General features: G+C 42.9%; 1 protein-coding gene across 5 annotated transcripts in view; it reads left to right on the top strand.

Moving 5' to 3' along the window:
• SMARCAL1 (SWI/SNF related, matrix associated, actin dependent regulator of chromatin, subfamily a like 1) overlaps positions 1-20,589 on the top strand; it is a 61,494-nt gene that overhangs the window by 24,579 nt on the left and 16,326 nt on the right. For 4 of the 5 annotated variants that reach the window (XM_057503569.1, XM_036916139.2, XM_036916133.2 and 1 more), the window contains 4 exons: positions 4,807-4,947; positions 8,673-8,891; positions 14,475-14,545; positions 18,033-18,135. In XM_057503569.1, coding sequence (XP_057359552.1) covers positions 4,807-4,947; positions 8,673-8,891; positions 14,475-14,545; positions 18,033-18,135 — 534 coding nt within the window. The remainder of the gene's footprint in view (positions 1-4,806; positions 4,948-8,672; positions 8,892-14,474; positions 14,546-18,032; positions 18,136-20,589) is intronic. The other variant, XR_008998176.1, reaches the window with a different exon arrangement.

Below are 20,589 nucleotides of genomic sequence, written 5' to 3'. Positions count from 1 at the left end.
AGCCACCTCAACTCCCACCCCGAGCCACACGGGGTCTCCTCCACAGCCTCCAGCTCTGGGGTGTCACTCTCTTCCCTTTTGAGCAGTGAGGTGTGTGTTTGAATTTTCTTTAGTGGTGTTTTATTTATACTGCTTTTTATTGTTAAACCAGCATTAGATTATTTCTTTAGAGAGAATTATTTCTTTACTTTTCCGTTTTTCATTAAAGTGGTTTAAATAGTGTCTTGCCAATGGGTTTCAGCCTTGGGCAAATTTGGTATGGATTCAATGTGACCAAAGAAATTGACAGCAAAACGTTCTTGGGGTGAAAGGGTTATACCCAACTTTATTTCCAGGTGGCAAGTCAGTCACTAAAATCCCGTTCACTCAGAGTAAGCCTGTGTGCAGCAAGCTGGTCTCTGCCTCTGGGCCCCTCTGCCCGCCCAGCCGTCCTCTGGGCCCCTCTGTCCGCACAGCCATCCTCTGGGCCTCTCTGCACAGTCGTCCTGCACATCTGTCCTCTGGGCCTCTGTCCTCAGCGCTGCCACCCCTCCAGCCTCTGCTCTCCTGCAGCCTTGCAGCCCTGCCACTGTGTCGCACCCAGAGCACTGGGTGGAGCTCTTTTTATAGAGTCAACAGCCATGTATTGCCCACAGGTGTGCAGTGAGCTAGTCAACCAGGGCCAGGTGAGAATCCTGGCCACAGGAACTCTCATTTCATCCACAATAGACATATTCAAATAGTACAAAAGGGTATACAGCTAAAAATAACTCTCCCACTTCTGGATCTCCAGTCCCTTGATCTCTCTCCCCAAAGACAGCCATAGTTACCAGATTTGCAGGTTTATGTCTGAAACTTAGTCTGTGCCCATGTAAGTAAGTCATTCCACCTTATTCCAGATGAACGGAACTCATTCTTACAGATGATACTCTGTTGTACAAATCTACCATAATATGTACCCCCTGTTCCCTTTGCTGGATTTATAACCAGGCTTTGGCTGTTCTGTACAGTACTGCAGTGAGCATCTCTTCATAGGAGATGCAGGCAGGGGCAGAAGAGCCACTCCCTCTGCATCCAGAAGAGGTGGCTCAGGGAAGAGTGGTGGCATTTGGAGGGACTGCTGTCTCTCCCCCGACCCCCCCATGTGACCAGGCTTCAGGAGGAGTCCCCCTATGGAATGCTCTTCTCCTGAATTTCCTCAATTTCATCACAGAATCAGACTTAGGAAATTATTGGAATCTAATACTTAAGGTAAAATATACTTTTTTCCAGAGGAGAGAAACTCACTTTAGTATTTAGTTTGAGCATGTTTGTTATATCACTATCTATACACAAGTGTTTTTCGTGCCTTGAAGGTCAAAACAACATAACTTTTCATCAGTTATAATTATACCATTATACCATTGGATGTATTCTCATAATGTTTTGGTATTTTTAAACCACTCCCCCTGTGCTCACAGTCCTCCTGTCCTTACCTGGGCACTAGTTGCTGTATACATGGCATCAGGATCTCATTAATATCATAGCAGTGATACCTCGCTCAGCTTCAGAGCACTGTGCTCATCACATGAAGCGTTATGGTTACCATGAGTTTCAGAAGGATAGAGCTGTTCAGGCTGGTGACTGGAACTTTGTCTCTTTTGGAAAAAGGCTAGAAATACAACTGGAAAGGAACCATTTTGTGTGAAATATGTGGACCCAACAAGGCTCAGAAAGGCCGTTTATGAGGAATCACTGAGTGCATTGAGGCCCTCTGCTGAGCCTTGGGGCAGCCTCTAGTCAGCAATGGCTGTAATCATGCCATTTGTCTCAGTTTGGTCTTGTATGTCATGGGGAGCAGAGTGAAGAATAGAACCCCGATCTGCTCCCCAGACTCCAGCCATTGGATTTCTTCTGAACATTGCTCCCCTCAAATTTCTCAGACTTTATCTACAGGTGTTGGCTCTTGTGGCTTCCTGGGTCACGACTATGATTGTGCATTTGTTCCTGATCTGCATACTTTTGGTCAAACGTCACCAAACTATGTTTGCCATGTCCTTATTTTTGAAGATTCTGTAATGACTTCTGAAGTAATTGCCACACTGTTGCAGTGTCCCTGCCACCTAGTTCTAAGGTGTGTCAGGAACTTGGGTGGTCCGGGCTTGACCTTCTCTTTGATGTCACCTGCCTTCTCATGTTCCTAAATTACTAATTACAGTTCCAAATTACAAGGGACTCCACCTGTAGGATGAGCTTTATTTATAAAGTACTGTTAGGAATAATATTGGGTATAAGAATGAGACTAAGCTTTGGGGAGCATGGTATTTCCCGCTAGTCTGGTAAATATGACATACTTCCTGGTGAAATACGTTATAGCTAATCAGAATAATTCAGGAAAGCAAGTTACTGCCTGTCTTGAAAATAAAGAGGTAATTATGGAAAGTGATGATGAATTCCCAGGCTCTTTCTCGTATGAACTTGAAACAACTTCAGCTCTTTTCTCTACAATAGAACGTTCTCTTGGCTCATATTTAAAAATCTGTTTGTGGATTATCTACTCTGAATTACCTTATTGGATTCTCTGTGGCAAATTATATCCACCAACTTGTCCTGCCATCGACCTGTTCTGTGGGGCTGAGCTCATGGCCTTGACCCATGGGGAAACTAACCCTGTCTTTGAAGGTCATCTGCCCCCGACAGTGTCTGCTCCTGTGAATCACATAGTGCCAAATAGAAATTAACTTTTTATGTCATTGCTTTGTGGGTTTCTTGGTGCCTTTCCTCCCTTAGCCAGAAGAGTTAACTGTAAAGTGTTCAGTTTAATGTTAATTTATGATTTTATGCATTTGTATTTTCCTAAATTCCAAGTTCTCAGAGGTGGAGGGTGGCGTATAAATCATGTGCAGCTGGGTACAATTAAAGGCCTTATGGATGACAGTGATGACAATACGGACATGTTGAGGCTGATCAGGGAGCAGGCTTAGTCATTCCGAAATAGATGAGATGTTGCTCTGGTTTCTCTTCAAAGCTGGCCTTTTTCTTTTTCCATAACGCTGCCTCTGCTTTTTAACACCCACACACATCCATTTTCAACGGTCCCGTCACCCCACTCTGGGTAGTGTATAGGAGGACGACTCGTACAAACTCCATCCTGTGTCTGACAAGAGAATCCTGGAGTTAATTTCCATCACCTAATTTCTGCCCGGGCTCCATCCCCAGGCATCAACAGCGACACAGGGAATATAGGTTTGGGATGATGAGCTGATTTTCTTTTATTGATAAGACTTTTCATTTTCCCCATTTCATTGAAATGGTCTTGAGCCAAGGCAGGCAGTTCTATAGACGTCATTCAAGAAGCTCATTGTTATTTTAATGAGCCTGCGTTAAACCGTGCAGGAAATTAGAAGGCTGGGTAATTGAACTGTGGAAAATCATAGCTGGAGAAATTCATAGCCCTCCTGTCATAATGGAATTAGGCACTGGCAGTTGCCGAGAGGGCAGAAGTACATCTTGAAAATTGTATATATTGTATATTTATAAAGAATCATTTTTCTTCCCTCTGCTGCACCTTTATTTATTTATTTTTATGAGGCAGTGTATCCATTTGAAAACCTAATTTCCTCCCCTGCTGATTTACTGCATGCCACTGCCTTATCCTTCTGTCATTAACTCAAGGTTACAGTGGTTAACAAGTTGTTTCTAGACAGCTGAGCTCCATGGTAGGTTCCCTTACCAGAACTGAAATGAATTTTACCTCTAGTAATTTTTGGCCATTCCGTATTCTGATACAGTTTGAAGTGTCTCCTTTTTTATTCTCATCCTCTTTCCCACCTTAAAAACAGGTGTGATACTTGGGTCTGGTCTCCTGGGTCAGGTGGGTGTCAGGATACTGAGGATCCTGGAGTTTGTCCTTAGCATCAACCCACTATTTATTTCCACCCTACTCACTGCAGAGCAGGCTGCTGCAGACTGGGCTAGGTTTAGGGTAACAGGGTCTGTGCCCCAGCTCTCAAAGTCTTTATTAACTACAGGATGAGCCTGCCTCGGATCTCCAGGCTCAAAGCATGGTGATGCTGAGTAAGTGTCAACTTTTTTTTTCCTCTAACAAAATTCAAATAGAAGCTTATATACGGGCCATCCCTGATTCCTCCCTCTGGGAGTGAGAAAGGGCTGGCCCTCCATGTCATTATCTGATCATAAGTTCAACGTGGGTGTCAGGAGCCCATCCAGGAAGAAGTTTGGGCCTGTCACTACCTCTCCCACTCACACTGCCTCTTTGAGTTCACTTCATGCCCCTGAGGACACTGATCAGCTTCTCTCTGCACATTTTGCAGCATGCAGTGATCATTTATTGATCACTTTGTGCCAGGTGCTGTGCTTTAGGAGATAAACCTGAGCACAGCCTCGTCGTCCATCTCAGGGAGCTTGCAGTCCAGTGAGGGAGACAGGAATGGTAGAGTCCAGCGTGCTGCGCCGGATGCTGACACAGAGATGGGCAGGTGTCATGAAGGCAGCTTAGGAGGTGACTGCAAATGCTGACGTGAGGCGTGCCAGGAGTGGGCCGTGCATGTTCTTTTTCCTTGGTCAGAGTACCTTTGCTTAGAGTTCCCAGGTTGTGAGTCACAGTCAGTATCTGCCTTGGTTCTGAGATGAGTAAACCTGACAACTGCTGGCAATCAGATGCCCAGAAAATAAAAGATGTTATTTCAGGGGTGTTATTTCGTGCTAGATTTCAGGGGATTTTGCTTTTCCTGGGGGCATCTGGCTCCTGTCTCACTGGGGCATTTGGGAAACTCGCTAAGTGACCCTATTGCGTGTTCTCAGCACATCTGGCTGTTTGTTTCCTAGGTTGCCAAGAGGGTGATCTTACTGTCGGGCACACCCGCCATGTCCCGGCCTGCAGAGCTCTACACACAGATCATCGCGGTCAAGCCTACTTTCTTCCCTCAGTTTCATGCCTTTGGACTTCGCTACTGTGATGCCAAGCGGGTATTTATCCTCTCTTCCCCCTTGTCCCTTCCTCTGCTTTTGACTCTCTCTGTTCCTCCTCCCTGGCCATGGCATGGTCAGAAGAGCCCCAGGAGCTCTACTGAGATTTTATTCTGCTTTCTTTGCCCCTTACTCTGACCTTGCGTGTCATCAAGGGTAAGATCAAAACAGTTCCTCCTAGCTTAATGCCCACAGCGATTCCAGTGGAGAGACCGGTGGCTCCCTGCACTGAGGCAGGCACTGCGGTGAGCTGGAGGGGAGGCTGAGGCCCCATGTAGTCTGCCAAAAAGGTGAGGAAGCCTCCGAGCAGGTGGAATGGGGAGCATGATCTCGAGCTGTCTTGGGGGCTCTCATCAGTGAGCCTGTGCCCGGACACATTATCGTGAGTCGGGCCTGGTCGGTAGGCCAGAAGCCTGGGACCTACAAATTATGCCTGTGACTCCGTCAGGGGAGCAGGTACCTCTGTGCAGCCTCAGTGCTCCAGAAATTGTAAACACAAATGTCACCGCAGTCCAAATCTTGATTTCTAAAACCTTAATATTTTAACTAAAAACAGAAGGGTTTATTTGATGACACGAGGAAGTACAAAAGTGGAAAAAAGTAGCGTGCAAAGCTTTCCCTATCATTCACTCCTTCATTCTCCCCCTCTCCCCTGCATCTGTCTCATATATGGTTGGAGGATAATGCACGACAAAATAGATTAGCTTTGTACACGAGAAAATGAACACTTTTGAAATTTAAACTTGTTAAATGTTTAAATCACATTATTCACAAATGCCAAATTCCTCCTGATGGTCCATTGAATCCATGAGTGCTGATGAGTCTGATGGAGCCAGTGGAGGCCAGGACGCTGTCCTCCTCACTAGAGGAGGCTCCAGACACCCCCAGGACTTCTGTTCCCTCCTCGTCCGCTGTCGTGCCTCCCCTCCAGGTCGGCAGTGTGTTCTTGGCAGACTCCGCATGTCCCCTGGCCTGAGCTAGGAGGCCTCCCAGTGTCAGGCAGCCACAAGCAGGCTGGCCAGAGCCTGTGTGCGTTTCCAGGAGTCTTCCCCAAAAGTGACCTCAGACAGGATGACAGACAAAATCAGCTCCTTATTTGCTCAGGCATTCATTTTTCTCCTTAATCACCTGAGCTCTTTTCTTCTGGGGCTGGGCTGCCTCTCCTTAGGGACAGCCACACAGTCTGGCCTCTCCTCCTCCTCGGCTTTGCTGCCTCCGTCGCAGTGTCCAAACCCACCAGTGAGACGCGCTCGTGTCTGCCAGGGCCTTGGTTTGCTGCGGCAGATGGAAGCGCAAGTCCTTTCGGTGTCATAGCTGACAGATGTGGGTGGGGCTGCTTGCATCCTCTTCCTGAGCCCTCTCTGCTCCACGCTCTGGAACATCCACAAAAACCTGAAGGGAGGATGCACCCATTTTTCTTTCTAATGTCTACTTTCAAAACCAGGACGATGAATTTATCCTTCAATGGCAGTCCTTTGTCTGGCAAGGTCGGACTTCCCAAACTCCTGCACTCTGTTCCCATACAGTACCCCAGGCCCTGAATTAGAACAGTGAGCTTTAGTCCCTCTCCCAGGTACACATGGCTTCTCCTTTTTCCCTGTCTTCTGCTGTAACTTCAGAAACTTTGAATCCACATCTCGAGCTTCCCCTAGCTTCTTTCTTGCGGGTCGTGCCCCTGCTGCAAAAGCTCTAGCTGGACTCTACAACCTTATTAATTCAGATATTAAGGCATCAAAGACACAGACACTTTGGGGAAGTGGCTGCAGCTTACTCATTAGCCATGCCATCTATAAGGGCAAAGCCTTGCTCTGCAAGTTCGCGATGTAAATAAGATCGTCTGCCTTGCATTTTAAATACTTTTTTAAAAGTAAAAACTTTTCAAGGACTTTAAAAATATCCACTTACCTTCAAACAAAGTACTTATAATGTAAATTGTAATGCTTTGCAAAGTTAATTGCAAACCATTTTTAGCTGGTTATTGAGGCACGAAATTTCTCTTACATATTTAAAGCTATATACTTCTTTAACAGAATCCGTAATGCACTTTCCCATGAGTCAGTCCAGATTAGATTGTATATAGTTGTCATGGTCCTTCAAAACTCTTTGAGTGTGATTTATACCTCTGTCCTATTTGCAAATGACCCATCTTCTGAAAAGGATCTTTACCTCCTGGACTATCTGGCCCAGGGTGTGATGTCTGTCACTGAGGGCGGTGGCTGAAGACAGGATTCACTGCCTTTACGCACTGCCCCTTCCTGTGTTCCCCGTCTCCAGCCACCAGCATCCCTTCCTCACATCTACCCTTTCTCTCCTTTTCACTGCCCACCAGCCACCACCATCCAAGAAAACAAACAAATGTGGTGTCATTCTCATCTTTGTATCCTCCCTTCCCCCTAGCTCAGTGCCTGGTACATGGTGAGTTTTCAAGGAGAGCTTGTTGGATGTGATTATTCCAAATTTAACATCTTTAGTATTATTGGATTCTAACCTACAAGATTAAGAACTGACCATATTAGAATTTAGGACCATGATATCCAAATTACTTATGATACCTGCTTATTCCCAGCATGATTTTTATTTAATGCAGCCGATATGCCAGGACAGCTTTTTTTTTCTTTATTGTGGCCCCTGAAGAGAATGCTCCATGCCGAGCTCATTTTCAACCCCACAGCATGAAGGCATTTGCTGAGAACTTGCAGTTGATTTCAGAGTACTTTTTAAAAAGACAAAGCAGTTTTTGATCATTTTATTTCTCCCATCTTTGACTGTCTATTCCTATCCTCTATTTAGCAGAGGCTTAGAGGACACCTACCACGTCTCCACGATGGTACTAGGTCTACTGGCCCTTGAAAATGAACGAGTCTATCTCATACCCTAGGCAGTTCATAGTCCAGGGGAGCATGAGGCAGGTGCTGAAAATATAAGGCAGCGGACACCCTGGCTCCCTGATTTTCTATGAGACCATTGAAGTCAGTCCTGTTTCCAGTCAGATTGTTAATGAAAGATAGGGTTTTTATTTTCACTGGTAATGCCTTCTCCAGCTGTTTGGCCCAGAATAGACATTCTTGCTCATGGCTTCACATGAGCTGCTGACTGAAGAGCCCATTGTACAAAGCACTGTGTGGGCACTCTAAAGCCCACCTCTGGACTCAGCCAGCCTGGCAGAAACGTGCATCCCTGCCACCAGCAGCCCTGCAGCTGTGTTCACTGCACTGCACTCAGTAGTGCTAGTGTGACCCATGCTGAGGAACAATGGCTTTGAAGTCCCTGTGAATCTCGTCAAATGAAGGTATTCCTGACAACATTATTTATTACCTAGTGCCATGGACTGTGTAGGGTAAGCCCTAGTGAAGATGGCTTCTGTATTTAGTGTACGGGAATAGTCAGACAAATTTAGTGTCTTGTTTGTTTTTTAGTGTAATGGGCACCAAACCACTTCATGTCTTGCATTCACTGCTAGGAAATCTTAGTGCCAAATTGTAGCACTCACTCCATGTTGCATGTTTTTTTGTTCATCTGATTCCTAACTTTCTTTTTCCCTTTTCCTTCTTGTTTCTTATTTATTTTATATGAGGTTTTATTCAGTCTTTCAAGCCATTTGAAGTTCTCTCAGCAAAGCCACAGGAAGAGAAGGCTGTGCAAAGAGAAACCTGCCTGGAGGTCACGGCCCTGTCCACTTGGCCCTGGGAGACCCTAACGGGCCGTGTCTCTGTTCTGCTCCACAGCATTCCTGGGGATGGGATTATTCCGGCTCCTCCAACCTAGGAGAGCTGAAGCTCCTGCTGGAGGAAGCGGTCATGCTGCGGCGCCTCAAAAGTGACGTCCTTTCCCAGCTCCCAGCCAAACAGCGCCGGATGGTGGTGGTTGCCCCGGGCCAGATCAGCGCCAAGGCCAGAGCTGCGCTGGATGCCGTGGCCAAGGAAATGACCACCAAGAACAAAACTGTGAGTCTGGGGTGGGGGATGGGGGTGTGGAAGCCCTTGCATCCACACCTGTTTCTTCCCGGGAGGGGCTCTGTGGAGGTTACCCGGTCTTCTCTGAACTTGCCTTTCTGTAACCTCTTCCCACCTCCCCAGGCAAGGGCAGTGAGCCCATTCCACTTCTCAGCCTACCTAGTCTGCTTCCGAAATCTCTTCCTAATTTGCAGTTTTATACTTGTGCAGATCACTGTGGATGGATGATCGTAAAAATAAACTCCATATCCAACTGCAGGATGGTGATACATATTCTAAATCCCTCAAAGGTTGGAATTTATGTTGAGTGTGTTTTGAGAATGCCTCAGTCTGGTGGCAGTCGTTAGAGATCAGTCCTAAGTGTATTTGATAGGTATGTTAGCCCTCTTACCATTCCATGTCATTTGCTTTAATCAAAATAACGAATTGATGTCAGTAAAGCAAAGTAGAGTCTCCAACCCTCTTAACCTTTAATCCTTATTACAGTCATTCATGGTTGATAGGAAGTGGGCATCCCCATTTTATAGGGAGGGAAGCTGAGGCTCAGGGAGATTGTGATTTGTCCAAGGCCTCATGGCTCTTCCTTGACAAAGCTGAGGCTATAACCAAGCCTGTTACCCCTATATTTTCAAGCTCTTTTCCACAATGGTGATTTTATCTTTTCAAAACAGTTTCATTTCCTGTCTTCAGTGTCATACTGTGCTAACTGCTATAAAGTGATTTACACCAGCTCCATTTCTGTCCTCTTGGGATAAAACCATTCAGTTTTCATTGCCAACAAAGTAACAGTCATTGACATTTTTTTACATTATCATAAAGCATGATCTGGGCTTGATATTACCCTGTATAAAGAAATTTAGATGTAGGGGAAATCCTAGCCTTTGGGGAGAGTACAAAATAAATAAGAATGACAAGATACAGAGTGTATGATTTTCTTAGTGTTATTTTACTGTGCGATGCCCAACACTAGTGAGTAACAGGAGTGTAGGGTCGAGGGTATACTTGTAAATTGTCAAGCTGTATCTTATTTATACTGTATTACACATAATAATCTGAATGGTTTGGAGGAACTAAGCAGGCATAACGTCTTTCCCGTGAAGTTTTCAAACAGTTTCACAACACTGATGTGGGTGGACATATAAACCAGTGGTTCTCAAATTGTATTTCAGTAGAACCAGGGTGTTCTGTTGCTAAAATCAGTGTTGATCTTATCTTGTTCTGATTTCTAGAGATAAAAATTTAATGAATGGAAGTTTTTTCTCAGTTTTAAGTTTTTTCCTAGAACTTTCTTAAATCTTTAATGGCTACTAACTTTTCCCACTAGTGAACTCTACCAGACGAGAAAACCAGTAAACAAGTACAGCAAATACAGCATTAATGGAAAAAATTCAGACGTGATACTTTTAGATGCAAAGATCTGAATGTTTATGAAACGCCACGTTTTAGTTCCTTGTGTGTATGATGGAAGTAAGTCTGTAGGATTTCCCCAGAGAACATCCTCACCTGTGACTGACTGGTCCACTTCCAGAACCAGCGGGAGAACAGCCAATGTAGACAACTGAACAGGCAGTCAGGGGGCATTAGAATTGAGGAGGAGAGTCGTATTAACTAGCCAAGAGGCAACTATAAATTGTTCAGTATGACCAAAAAGAAAAATAAAGAAATGAAACTATGAGAATTTTGAGCTTAGTGCAGCAAGGTTTAGAATCATTTAAACTTCCTGCCAATTATATATAGTTCCTCAAGTTAGGTGAATGGCTCTTTCCAAAGATGATTTCAGATGTAACCTGAAAGTTTGATTTCTGAGTTTATAGGCAGTGATGTGAAAGTGATTAGGCTGAACCACAGAAAACAGTTGGGTTGTTTTATAACTTCCAGTAGCTATCAAACCCCTTAAAGCCTTTGGGAGATCTTGATGTTTACTTACCTAAAAAGGGGAGCCATTACTTCCTCCATAGGCTTGGTGCTGGGAAAGTACATAAGGATAGTGTCAATTGCTCTGCGTCCACATGTTGTATGATTATTGTCTCTGCTTCTTTACCCAGAGTCTTAGCCCTGTTTTGCATATTACAAAAACAAACCCTAAATTACAGTGTAATTCTTCAAGAACCCAGTGGAGGAAAAGCCTAGAGCTCTTCCTTACCCAGTGCTTGAGAGTTGCTGTCTGCTTCCTTGACAGGAAAATTAACAGTTTGTCCCTAAAAAAGAGTAATTGAGTTGGTACAGATTACCTTTAGCATGATACTGAAGCCAGATACTAAATTCTTAACCATAATAAGACAAATCCTTGAAAATCGGGCTCCCTTCTGTGTTCTTTAATGTAAATTCTGTTATAATGGAAAATCCAAGTAGAAAATGAATTTACGACCTTTGCGATTTAGACCATCAGAACCATTTTTGCTCTTAAAGCCACTGATTTGGTGGTGCACCTGTAAGCCATGGCTCCGATTGGGAGCTCACCCTAACCTAACTCAGGAAGGGGAGTCAGCCTCGGGTGAGTTGGACTAGATTGACCACTGACCATCCCTTCCAAGCCCCCACTGGCTGTGAAATCCTGAGTTGAAAGAGTTAAAAGTGGGGAAATCATGGTTTTATGGTTTTAGTCAAATAAGGAGACCCTGCAAATCTACAGGAAATAGCCCCTCCCATTTATATAGTTACTTTGTAGCCCCCAAGTTCCCCTGCAATTTTGCAGTTGTGGTGGTTCCAGCAAAGCAGGCTGACCTGTCAAGAAGTGATTCTTGGTTTCACATGCCTTCCCCATCTGGAAGAAGATATATTTTTAAAAGCTTTAAATCACAGAAGCCAAGGTGGAGCAGCCAATTTATAAAATGCAATGTATGACAAAAGCTTTTTCTCATTTTCAGCTGAAATAATAGATATCTCTTCACAAGCCAAGAAAAGCTGATTCTAATAGTCTTTTGTCTAAAGCCATTTTTTGATCAGCAAGACCAGGAGCAGGAAAATGAAACAAGTCCATGCAGACTTCCTGGTGACAGTATCAGTTCACCCTTCTGCCTTTTGACAGTCTGTTCAAATTCCAACATAGGAAAATACATTCAAAGCCCCAGTGGATCTAATTTAATAAAAGTCTAGGAGGCAGGAACAAAGAATGCAGGTTATTTAAAATTTCCCAGCCAGTGGCTGGCAAAAGAAGTGAGATCATTAATGGACTAGTATTATGTCTACTCGGTTTTATAGGGAGAGTTTTTTTTTTTTTAAGATAAAACTCGATTTTTCCCACATTAAAAATACAATAGGTGTCTATTGTATAAAATCTGAAAAATAGAAGTACTTAATAATAAGTAACTTTTATTACATTTTTTATTACTATACTATAAAGAGTCACCTATCTTTTGTACCATGTAATTTTGGCATATATCATTTGGGTATTTTTTCTATAAAATATATGTGCATTTTGCTTTAAAATATAAATTTACATATACACTCTTATATAAATACATATATAATGTGTGTAATAGCAATATATGCATTTTAAAAGCGAAATCAGGATCATAAGAACATATATCAAGTGATGAAGAAAATAGGTTACAAAGTTATATCATGAACACTTTTCCATGTTGTTAAATGTTCTTTGAAACATAATATTTAAAGACTGCTTAGTGTTTCTTCACATGGCTATATTATAATTTTGCCAGTTATTTTTAGCTGGACATTTATTTCAATTGTTCACTATTCTAAGTAATAATATTCTAAAAAAGTGGCTTCCATATGAATTTGTGTACATGCCATCATATCATGAGAACAAATTTTAAGGAGTAAATTGCTGCATCACAGGGTGTGGGCGTGTTTTGAAGGCTTTGGGGGCACATTGCCGAATCAGCATCAAAAGGACCCAGTGTACCATTCCACCAGCATGTATAACAAAGTTTCCTTCACACCCTCATCTGCTTTGGGTGTTAAATCTTCAGGTTTCACCAGGTTTCTGAAAGTGCTCTTCACCTTAGCTCCATCTGTTTGTCTTGCTCCCTCCCTTTCTTATTAGCCAGTGTGGAGTGAGTGAGCCTGGGTGGGAGGGAGGGACATGCCAAGGGTAATGACGATCTCTGAAGGACACAGGTGCCAAATTGTAGACTCAGGCATGCATTCTGCAGGTAGGTCACCTGTGGAAGCCTGGCTCCATCCCTTTAGCTTATCTTTCTAGCAACCAAAGGTTTGAGGGCCTAATCTGCTGCAGGGGACCCTTTGAGGATCCGTGGATGGACTTGATGATGTCTGTGAGCTCACTGGCCTCAGGCAGGAGTCGTGGGTGTGTCCAGAGCCTCTTCCAAGTCTCAGCTGCACCTGTAGCTGAGAAACAAGCTAAGACACGTGGTCAGGGAGTCGCATCTTCACCATGAGTTCTTGGGATGGCTGAGTTGTTTAATTGGACGACTGCCACAGAATAGTAGGAGGGACAGTGGCCACCACTGCCACCATGCACAGGGAGAATGAAATGGATCCGCTACCGTGTCAGTGCCTCTACGAGTTCCTGTGGTTCGTGGTATCTTTCTCCTCTTTTGCCAAGACCTGGAGGAAAGGCGCTGTTGAAAGCCAAGGAGCCATGTGGTCAGGCAACTTTTCCCATCATCTTGTGCAGTGTCAGTAATTTAAAGTACAGTCTGGCTGTGGCTGCTTTCCTGAGTTTTATGTAATGAGTTCAGGGCCATCAGTGTTACTACTCTGAGGTCACCTCCTGGCTCCCTGAGGACGCTGTCATTTCAATCACTGGCCTCACAAGGCCCAGGCACAAAGTAGGGGCATCCGTAAACCCTTGCTTGCTAGTGTAAGGAGATGGCTACCCACCCAGGGATAGTAAGAGTTCATGTAAAGAGTAAATAGTATGTAGTATTATGAGCAGTTTTTATGTCATAAAATTACATATAATAAAATAATCATAACAATATTAGTAAATAGTATTATGAAACTATTTGAGAATCTCCTATGTTTGCATTCTTTGTTAGGATTTGTTCAGATGCAAACTATAAAGAAAATGTGGTTTCTGCTCTTTGGAAGTCAGTTACCTTATGTGGTGGGAGACAGGCCCAAAACATGTGAATGATCCTAGAATAGACTAGTCAGGGCTCAGCTGGAATTGATTCAGTAAGCCTTGGACAACAGTGAGCTTAGTCAGTTGGGTATGGACACAGTGTAGCAGAAGAAAGGGTGTCAGCAAAACACAACTTGGGCCAATGTCATGTGTAGGCTGTCACCAGGTTTTGGTGAATAGGTTTGCTTAGCAGAGCTGCATTTCAGCTGAGCATGAGCTTGGTCTGGATGGTGAAGCCCTGCCTGGAATGCCTTTTCCAAAGAGCTTTCATGTTCCTGGCCTCATTGGAGTCTCACAGTAGTTCTTAGAGGCTGACAGAGTAGCTCTAATATGCTGGTTCCAAGAAAAAACTAGAGTCCAGACACTTCCTGTGGCTCAGCTAAAGCACGTGGGTAAGTCAGGGTCTCCTGGCTCTGGCGATCAGCTGTTAGGATTTGTAAAGCTCAGAGTGGCGATAATTGTATCAGCTTACCCCAGAGTTCTCAGAGTGGGAGACTTTAAACCCTTGGCTTCTCTCTCCACAGAAAGCACAGCAGAAAGAAGCCCTCATTCTCTTCTTCAACAGAACAGCTGAAGCTAAAATCCCACCTGCCATGTAAGTGGTCACCAAATGTCCACCTCTCTCTCTCTCTCACCTTTAAAAAGAAACACCCATTACCTTAGTCTGCCAGAACGGTCTTACCGCTCTGTAAGAAATGATCAGGAACTAGAATTACAGCCGCCTTAAATATAAAGCTTAGGGCATCATAGTCTCATTACCCGAAAGGCATAAGTAGGCCTGTCACTGGAGTGAGCACTGCCAGGATGTGTTTGGGGGTCCCTAAGGGATCCTGTCGTAACCCCAGTAGCCTGGGGCTTCTGCCGCCTCTAGGGAGGGTGGGTTTGACCCAGACTCTTAAGGGGAACTTTTCCTCTTGGAGAACTGTGGTCTCTTGCCTGTAGGAAAAAATTGGGGGGAATCATGGAAGACCAGAAGGGCTGCCTAATGGGGATTCTCTGGCCTTCTCCAAAGACATTAAGTTCCAGCCTTTATTTGCCTACATGAAAAGCAAATTCGAAGTTCAAAAAATACAGACAGTTGCAGTTGTCACACTTAGTTTTCCTTCTACCTTATAAACTAAGGCTGAGTAATTTCTATTTTTAAAATTATTCACTGGCTCGAAAAATTTCAATTGTCTGCCTTTCTTAAAGAAAGGAAAAACCCACTCATGTTCAGGTATCAGTGTGGTGGAAACTTGAGGCAATTCTAATGATGCAGAGTTTGCCTAATTTTTATTGTTTAACATTCGTGTGAGGCTCTGGCAGGATAATGGTCCAAGTGATTAAATTACAATGAAAATGAATTTAGTGTGGGTTGAGTGCTGCCAGATTGGCTGGGGGGACTGAGACCTGCAACAGATCAAGACAGATACAGCCTGTCCTCCCCTGTCACTCAGCCCGCGGGTCTCCCCGCCTCATCAGCCTCTCCCTCTGCACCCTTAAATGTGGTAAGAGAGGGAGTTCACTGCTTTGTTCAAATCTGAGACTCCCTGCAAAAAGACCGCTGGATGTTAGCCAGCTCTCCTTTACCCTCTGGGACCTGCCTGTTTCATTTGCGATACTGTTACAAGACCATGAATTCCAGATGTAGTTTTCATAGCCTGGAAACATCTCTCTCAGCGTCCAACCTGGGCTGCCCCCAACAACCCATTGCTGCTGTGCTGCTGAATCACCGAGGCAGGAGTGTGAGTCCTTCCCGTCCCTCTCTCAGATTGCTGACTACCGACCTCAGGGTGCACAGTGTGCTGGGCCCAGAACCAGCATTTCTTTAGAAATTTAAAATTAACCTTCTTGCCACCTCATAAATAACCTTGTCTTAGTCTGTTCAGGCTCCTATAACAAAAACACCATAGATTAGGTGACTTGAATAGCAAAAATTTACCTCTCATGGTTCAAGAGACTGGCAAGTCCAAGATGGAGCCCAGTAGATCTTATGTCTGGGGAGCCCCCTTCCTGGCTTGCAGGCAGCCAACTTCTCCCTGTGTCCTTCACCCCTTGGCTGTGGCAGAAGGGGTGAGGGTGCCCTCTTGGGTCTCCTTTTTTTTTTTTTTTTTTGTTATCAAATATACATCACAGTGGTCCAACAGTCCCCGTTCCTCACTGGTCCCTTCTCAGTGTCTGTGAATCTAATGCTGTTTTGTTCCTTCTGTTTTGCATTGTTTTTATATTCTACAAATAAGTGAAATCATATGGTATTTGTCTTTCTCCACCTGGCCTATTTCACGGAGCATAATACCCTCCAGCTCCTCTTGGGTCTCTTTTATAAAGGCACTCATCTCCTTCGTGACGCTCCACCTTCATGAGCTGCTCACCTCCCAAAGGCCCCCACCTCCCAGTACCTTCCAATCAGAGGTAGGATTTCAACATATGAATTTGGGAGGACACAAACATTCAGTCTGTAACATACCTTACACGTCCAATTTTTAAACTCCATGATGAATTGTATAGTGTGTGGTAGTTTCCAAACAATTTTGACATCTGTTAACTCGTGTCACACTTAGAGCCTCTTTGTGGCATCAGCAGGATAAGTCATATTGGCCCCATTTTAAAATGCAGAAACAGTAAATCTTATGCATACTAGCCTTAGGGTCACATAGCTAGTAAGTGGAAATTAGATTATACATCTTAAAACCCCAAATTTCTCTGCTATTTGATTTTCTTCCCCTTTTTGCTGTTGTTTGTTTTCACTTTAATGTACATCTTCCAATATAAAAAGCCAAGGTTATGGTGGTAGGCAAATATTTCCAGCCTGGTAATTTAGGGACTTGGGGATGGGCAGAGCTACAAAGCCATGTCTGAGATATAGAGGGGAAAGGGGAATTTGGAAAATTGGGGCCTGCGGTGTTTATGAACTGGCCAAGTTGATTTTATGGCCTTGTGACTTTTTGACGCTATAGCAATAAACTTTTTTTTGCTTATATCATGGCAAATTTTATGTTTCTCAAACTAATTAAAGTAGATTCTATTAGTGTCAACAGTTCACAGTGAACTCAGATTCGTACCCTGGTTGTCCATTGTGCTGTTGAAAATAATTCTCACTGTTTAGAGGACAGCCCACTTACCTTTCTGCCACCTGCCTATGACAAGCTTTTGAGATTTGTCCTTCTCTAAGAAGGGCAGTGTTTGAATGTTTTTCCTCTGCCCAGACACACCCGTGTGTGGGGATGTCCTCAGGCCGAGAGAGTGCTTCCCCTGTCTGAGGAAGCCCACCTTCCCGTCGCCCCTCTGGGAACAGTGACCTCTCCCGGGGCTGTGAACCCTCTGCAGGGTATCGATCCTGGGGAAGCCTCAGGGGTCCGCCAGCCAGGTGGCTCTCTACCCCACAGCTCCCAGTTGGTAGCTGCCTTCCTTCATTTAAGGCCACAGATGAAGATAGGGGGCAGGAAGTTAAGAAAAAACACAGTGGATGGAGGAGAGAAGTAAATCAAGGGAATAAAGACCAAATAAGATCCTTTACTCCATATTTCCTTTTTCTCAGAAAAGAATCCTCTTAACACTGACTTAACTGCTGGCCTTCTAGTTGGCAGTCTAATGTGGGAAGGAGCTGGAGAGCTTTTCCCAAACCATGTCTTCTTTTATTACTATGTCTCATTATTATGCTTCCAGAAATTTGATTACTATCAAGAATTCCTTAATCCTCTGCCTAAGCATTTTCAGATCTTACCCAACACTTCAGTTTGTACTGAAAACATATCATAATGATAGTAGCAGCTAAAGTGGAAACTGGTAGTTATCTTCAATGATCCCAGATAATAAGAAAGTTTCAGTAACATGAGAGATACATAAAACGTAAGGATACTTCAATTTAGTTGTGTATGAGAGATGACTTCATAGTATGGAAGAACTCTTTCTACACGTAGCAGAGGATGGCTTCCCCACAGCTGCTCATTTTGCTGCTTCTATTCAAGTGACCTGGCCTGAAGGGAAGAGGGAGAGGTCAACTCTCAGAGAAGGGAGGGTCCCCCAAAGGCATCTGCTACAGATGCAGTCCCTTTTCAGTAACCTCAACTAGATGATGTATGTTACTTTATTGTCAAATGCAGTGAATATATCCTGGATCTACTGGAAAGTGGAAGAGAGAAGTTTCTGGTGTTTGCACACCATAAGGTGGTTCTGGATGCAATTACTAAAGAGCTTGAGAGAAAGGTGAGCTCCTTTAAAAATTCAATACAGGATGCTTTTATTGTTTGTGTATTGGCTGCTAAGTTGTTCTGAGTAGGCTGAGGTCAGATCTGAGCAAAGAAGTGAGATTATGTTTTCCTGAAACGTTGCTCAAAACTTTCTAAAGAATTCTTGCTGTAGGACCACTGTGGGGTCAAACTGTGCTCCTGGCAGTGTCATTTAGCTTCCTCCCTGCTTTATACAGGTGTCCCAGGAGTCTCACTTTAGGAACGTCTCCCAGTGGTTCCTCCATTATTCTGTGTAAGTTATTACAAAATCATCAACAGAGGAGTCAGCAAAAACCGTCCCCTTGTGTAGGGCGAGCATTTATGTGAATATCCTTTTCTTTCCTTTTGTTCCTCCTTATTACTGTCACAGTGCCCTTATTAAATGTACATGGCAGTGTGCAGACTTCAGTACAGTTTTATAGCTCTCATTAAATTGAATGAAAAATATCTAGAAGCATTTCCAAGGGTGTTCGTTAAAACTAAACACATCAAATTAAGTAAGAAACCAGACTTGTGAAGTTGTAATGTTTCACATGGAAATGCCGTCCATCTTTACCAGCTTCTGCATGGAGAATTAAATAAGAAAAGCTAAACACATATTTTCATCTCTCTTTTCATTTGTTGGTTAAATTTAGGACTGTAATTGCCTTTTGTCTTCCTTCTTTTATTACATTTATATGTAATATTACAAACATGCAGATGAGATGAGTACAAATAGATCTCAAATGCTTATGTGTCCCCAACCCAGATTTAATACACTAAATATTTTGCTATATTTATTTCAAAGTTTATTGTTTAATTAATGCTTAGGCCCCATCAGCAGCCCTCTAACTCATGCTTCTTCCTTCTTCCCCAGATTTAACCACTATCCTGAATCCTTTCCCTCCATATTTTCAGACTTTACTCTGTGTACCCTTAAACAAAATACAATCTCCTTTTGTATATATATTTTTTTAAATTACCATACATGGCAGCCTAGGGAAAGTACCCTGTAGTTTAGTTTTTGCTCAACATTGTTTTTGAGATTTCTCCATACAACATTACATTAGTGGTTCATCAGTGGAGCAGCTGAATAGTATCTCCTTGGATGACCATAGCATAGTTTATCCATTCTCCTGCTGATGGATGTGGAGTTTCATTTATAGTTTTTGCTATTATGTAAATGTCTTGTGTGTGTATATGTACATACTGTGTGTATGTGCATGGCCGTGTCCAGGCATGATCATTGCATAGGCTTATCTTTAACTCTACTAGGTATTGTCAAATTGATCTCCAAGGCAGTTAGTTCAAATTTATAACCCCAACATCAGCTTTTGGGAATTCCTGCTGTTCTGTGTGCTCAGTAACATGTACTATTATCAGACTCTTTACTTCTGCCAATCCAGTGATGAAATCTCTTTTTTTTTTTTCTTTTTTTCCTGAATACCAGTAAAAAGTATGGCCTTTTATGTTATTGGTCATTTCAGGCTGTCTTTTGTGAATATTCTGCCTTGCTCTGTGTTATTCTGTTGGATTATTTATCTTTCTTACTGAATGAGAAATACTCTTTATAAATTCTGTATGTTACCCTTCATTATGTTTTTATCTTCTCACTTTAAGTTTCTATTGAAACTTCTATTGAAGTTTTTAATTGTTACTTACATTTCAAGTTTATTCTTTCCTATATTGTTTTTAATTTTTATGAGTGGTTTAAGAACTCTTTCCTTCTTTAAGGTCATGAAGATTTTGTCTTGTAATTTTTTTTTTTTTCTGAAAATTTTAGAGGTTGATCATTAATCCACCTGGACTTGAATTTTGTATATGATGAGATGCAGGAAGCCAGCCAATAGAATTAAAAGCTATAATCCCTGGAAAGGAACAATCAGGGCTTTCACTATTTTCCAGAAACTCAAGACAATTAATTGGAAAGCTGTTAGAATGCATGAGTTTATTTAGTAAGGTGCCTGGACTCCAAATAAATATACTAAAATAAATTGCCTTTTTTATGTAGCACCTATAACTAATTAGTAAGTGTAATGATAAAAAGAACAAGCCCACAGCAACAAAAAATATAGTTACCTAATAGTAATCTCACCAAATAGAGTGTAAAATCTAATGAATAATTAGAGACTCATACTGGGCTCCTGTGAAAAGGCTAAAAGAGTGTAAAAATACTGGTCCTTCTCAAAGCAATTTATAGGCTTAATTCAATTCTAGTAAAAATTCCAGTTGTCTTTTTAACGGAAATTTATAGTATTCTAAAGCAGTCTCAGAAAATAAGCAGGAAAGGTCCTTAAGACAGCTTTGAAACAGCAATGTTGATAGACTTGGCCCTCCCATATTTAGATTACTAAAATCTATTATAAATCTACTAAAATGTATTAGACAGTCTATTCAAAAACTGGTGGTCAGATGAGTGGAATAAAATGGATAGCTGTTTAGTATAAATAAA

This window comes from Manis pentadactyla, chromosome 6 (genome assembly GCF_030020395.1).
Source record: "Manis pentadactyla isolate mManPen7 chromosome 6, mManPen7.hap1, whole genome shotgun sequence".
Taxonomy (NCBI): Eukaryota; Metazoa; Chordata; class Mammalia; order Pholidota; family Manidae; genus Manis; species Manis pentadactyla.
This window is presented reverse-complemented; position numbering and strand designations above follow the sequence as displayed.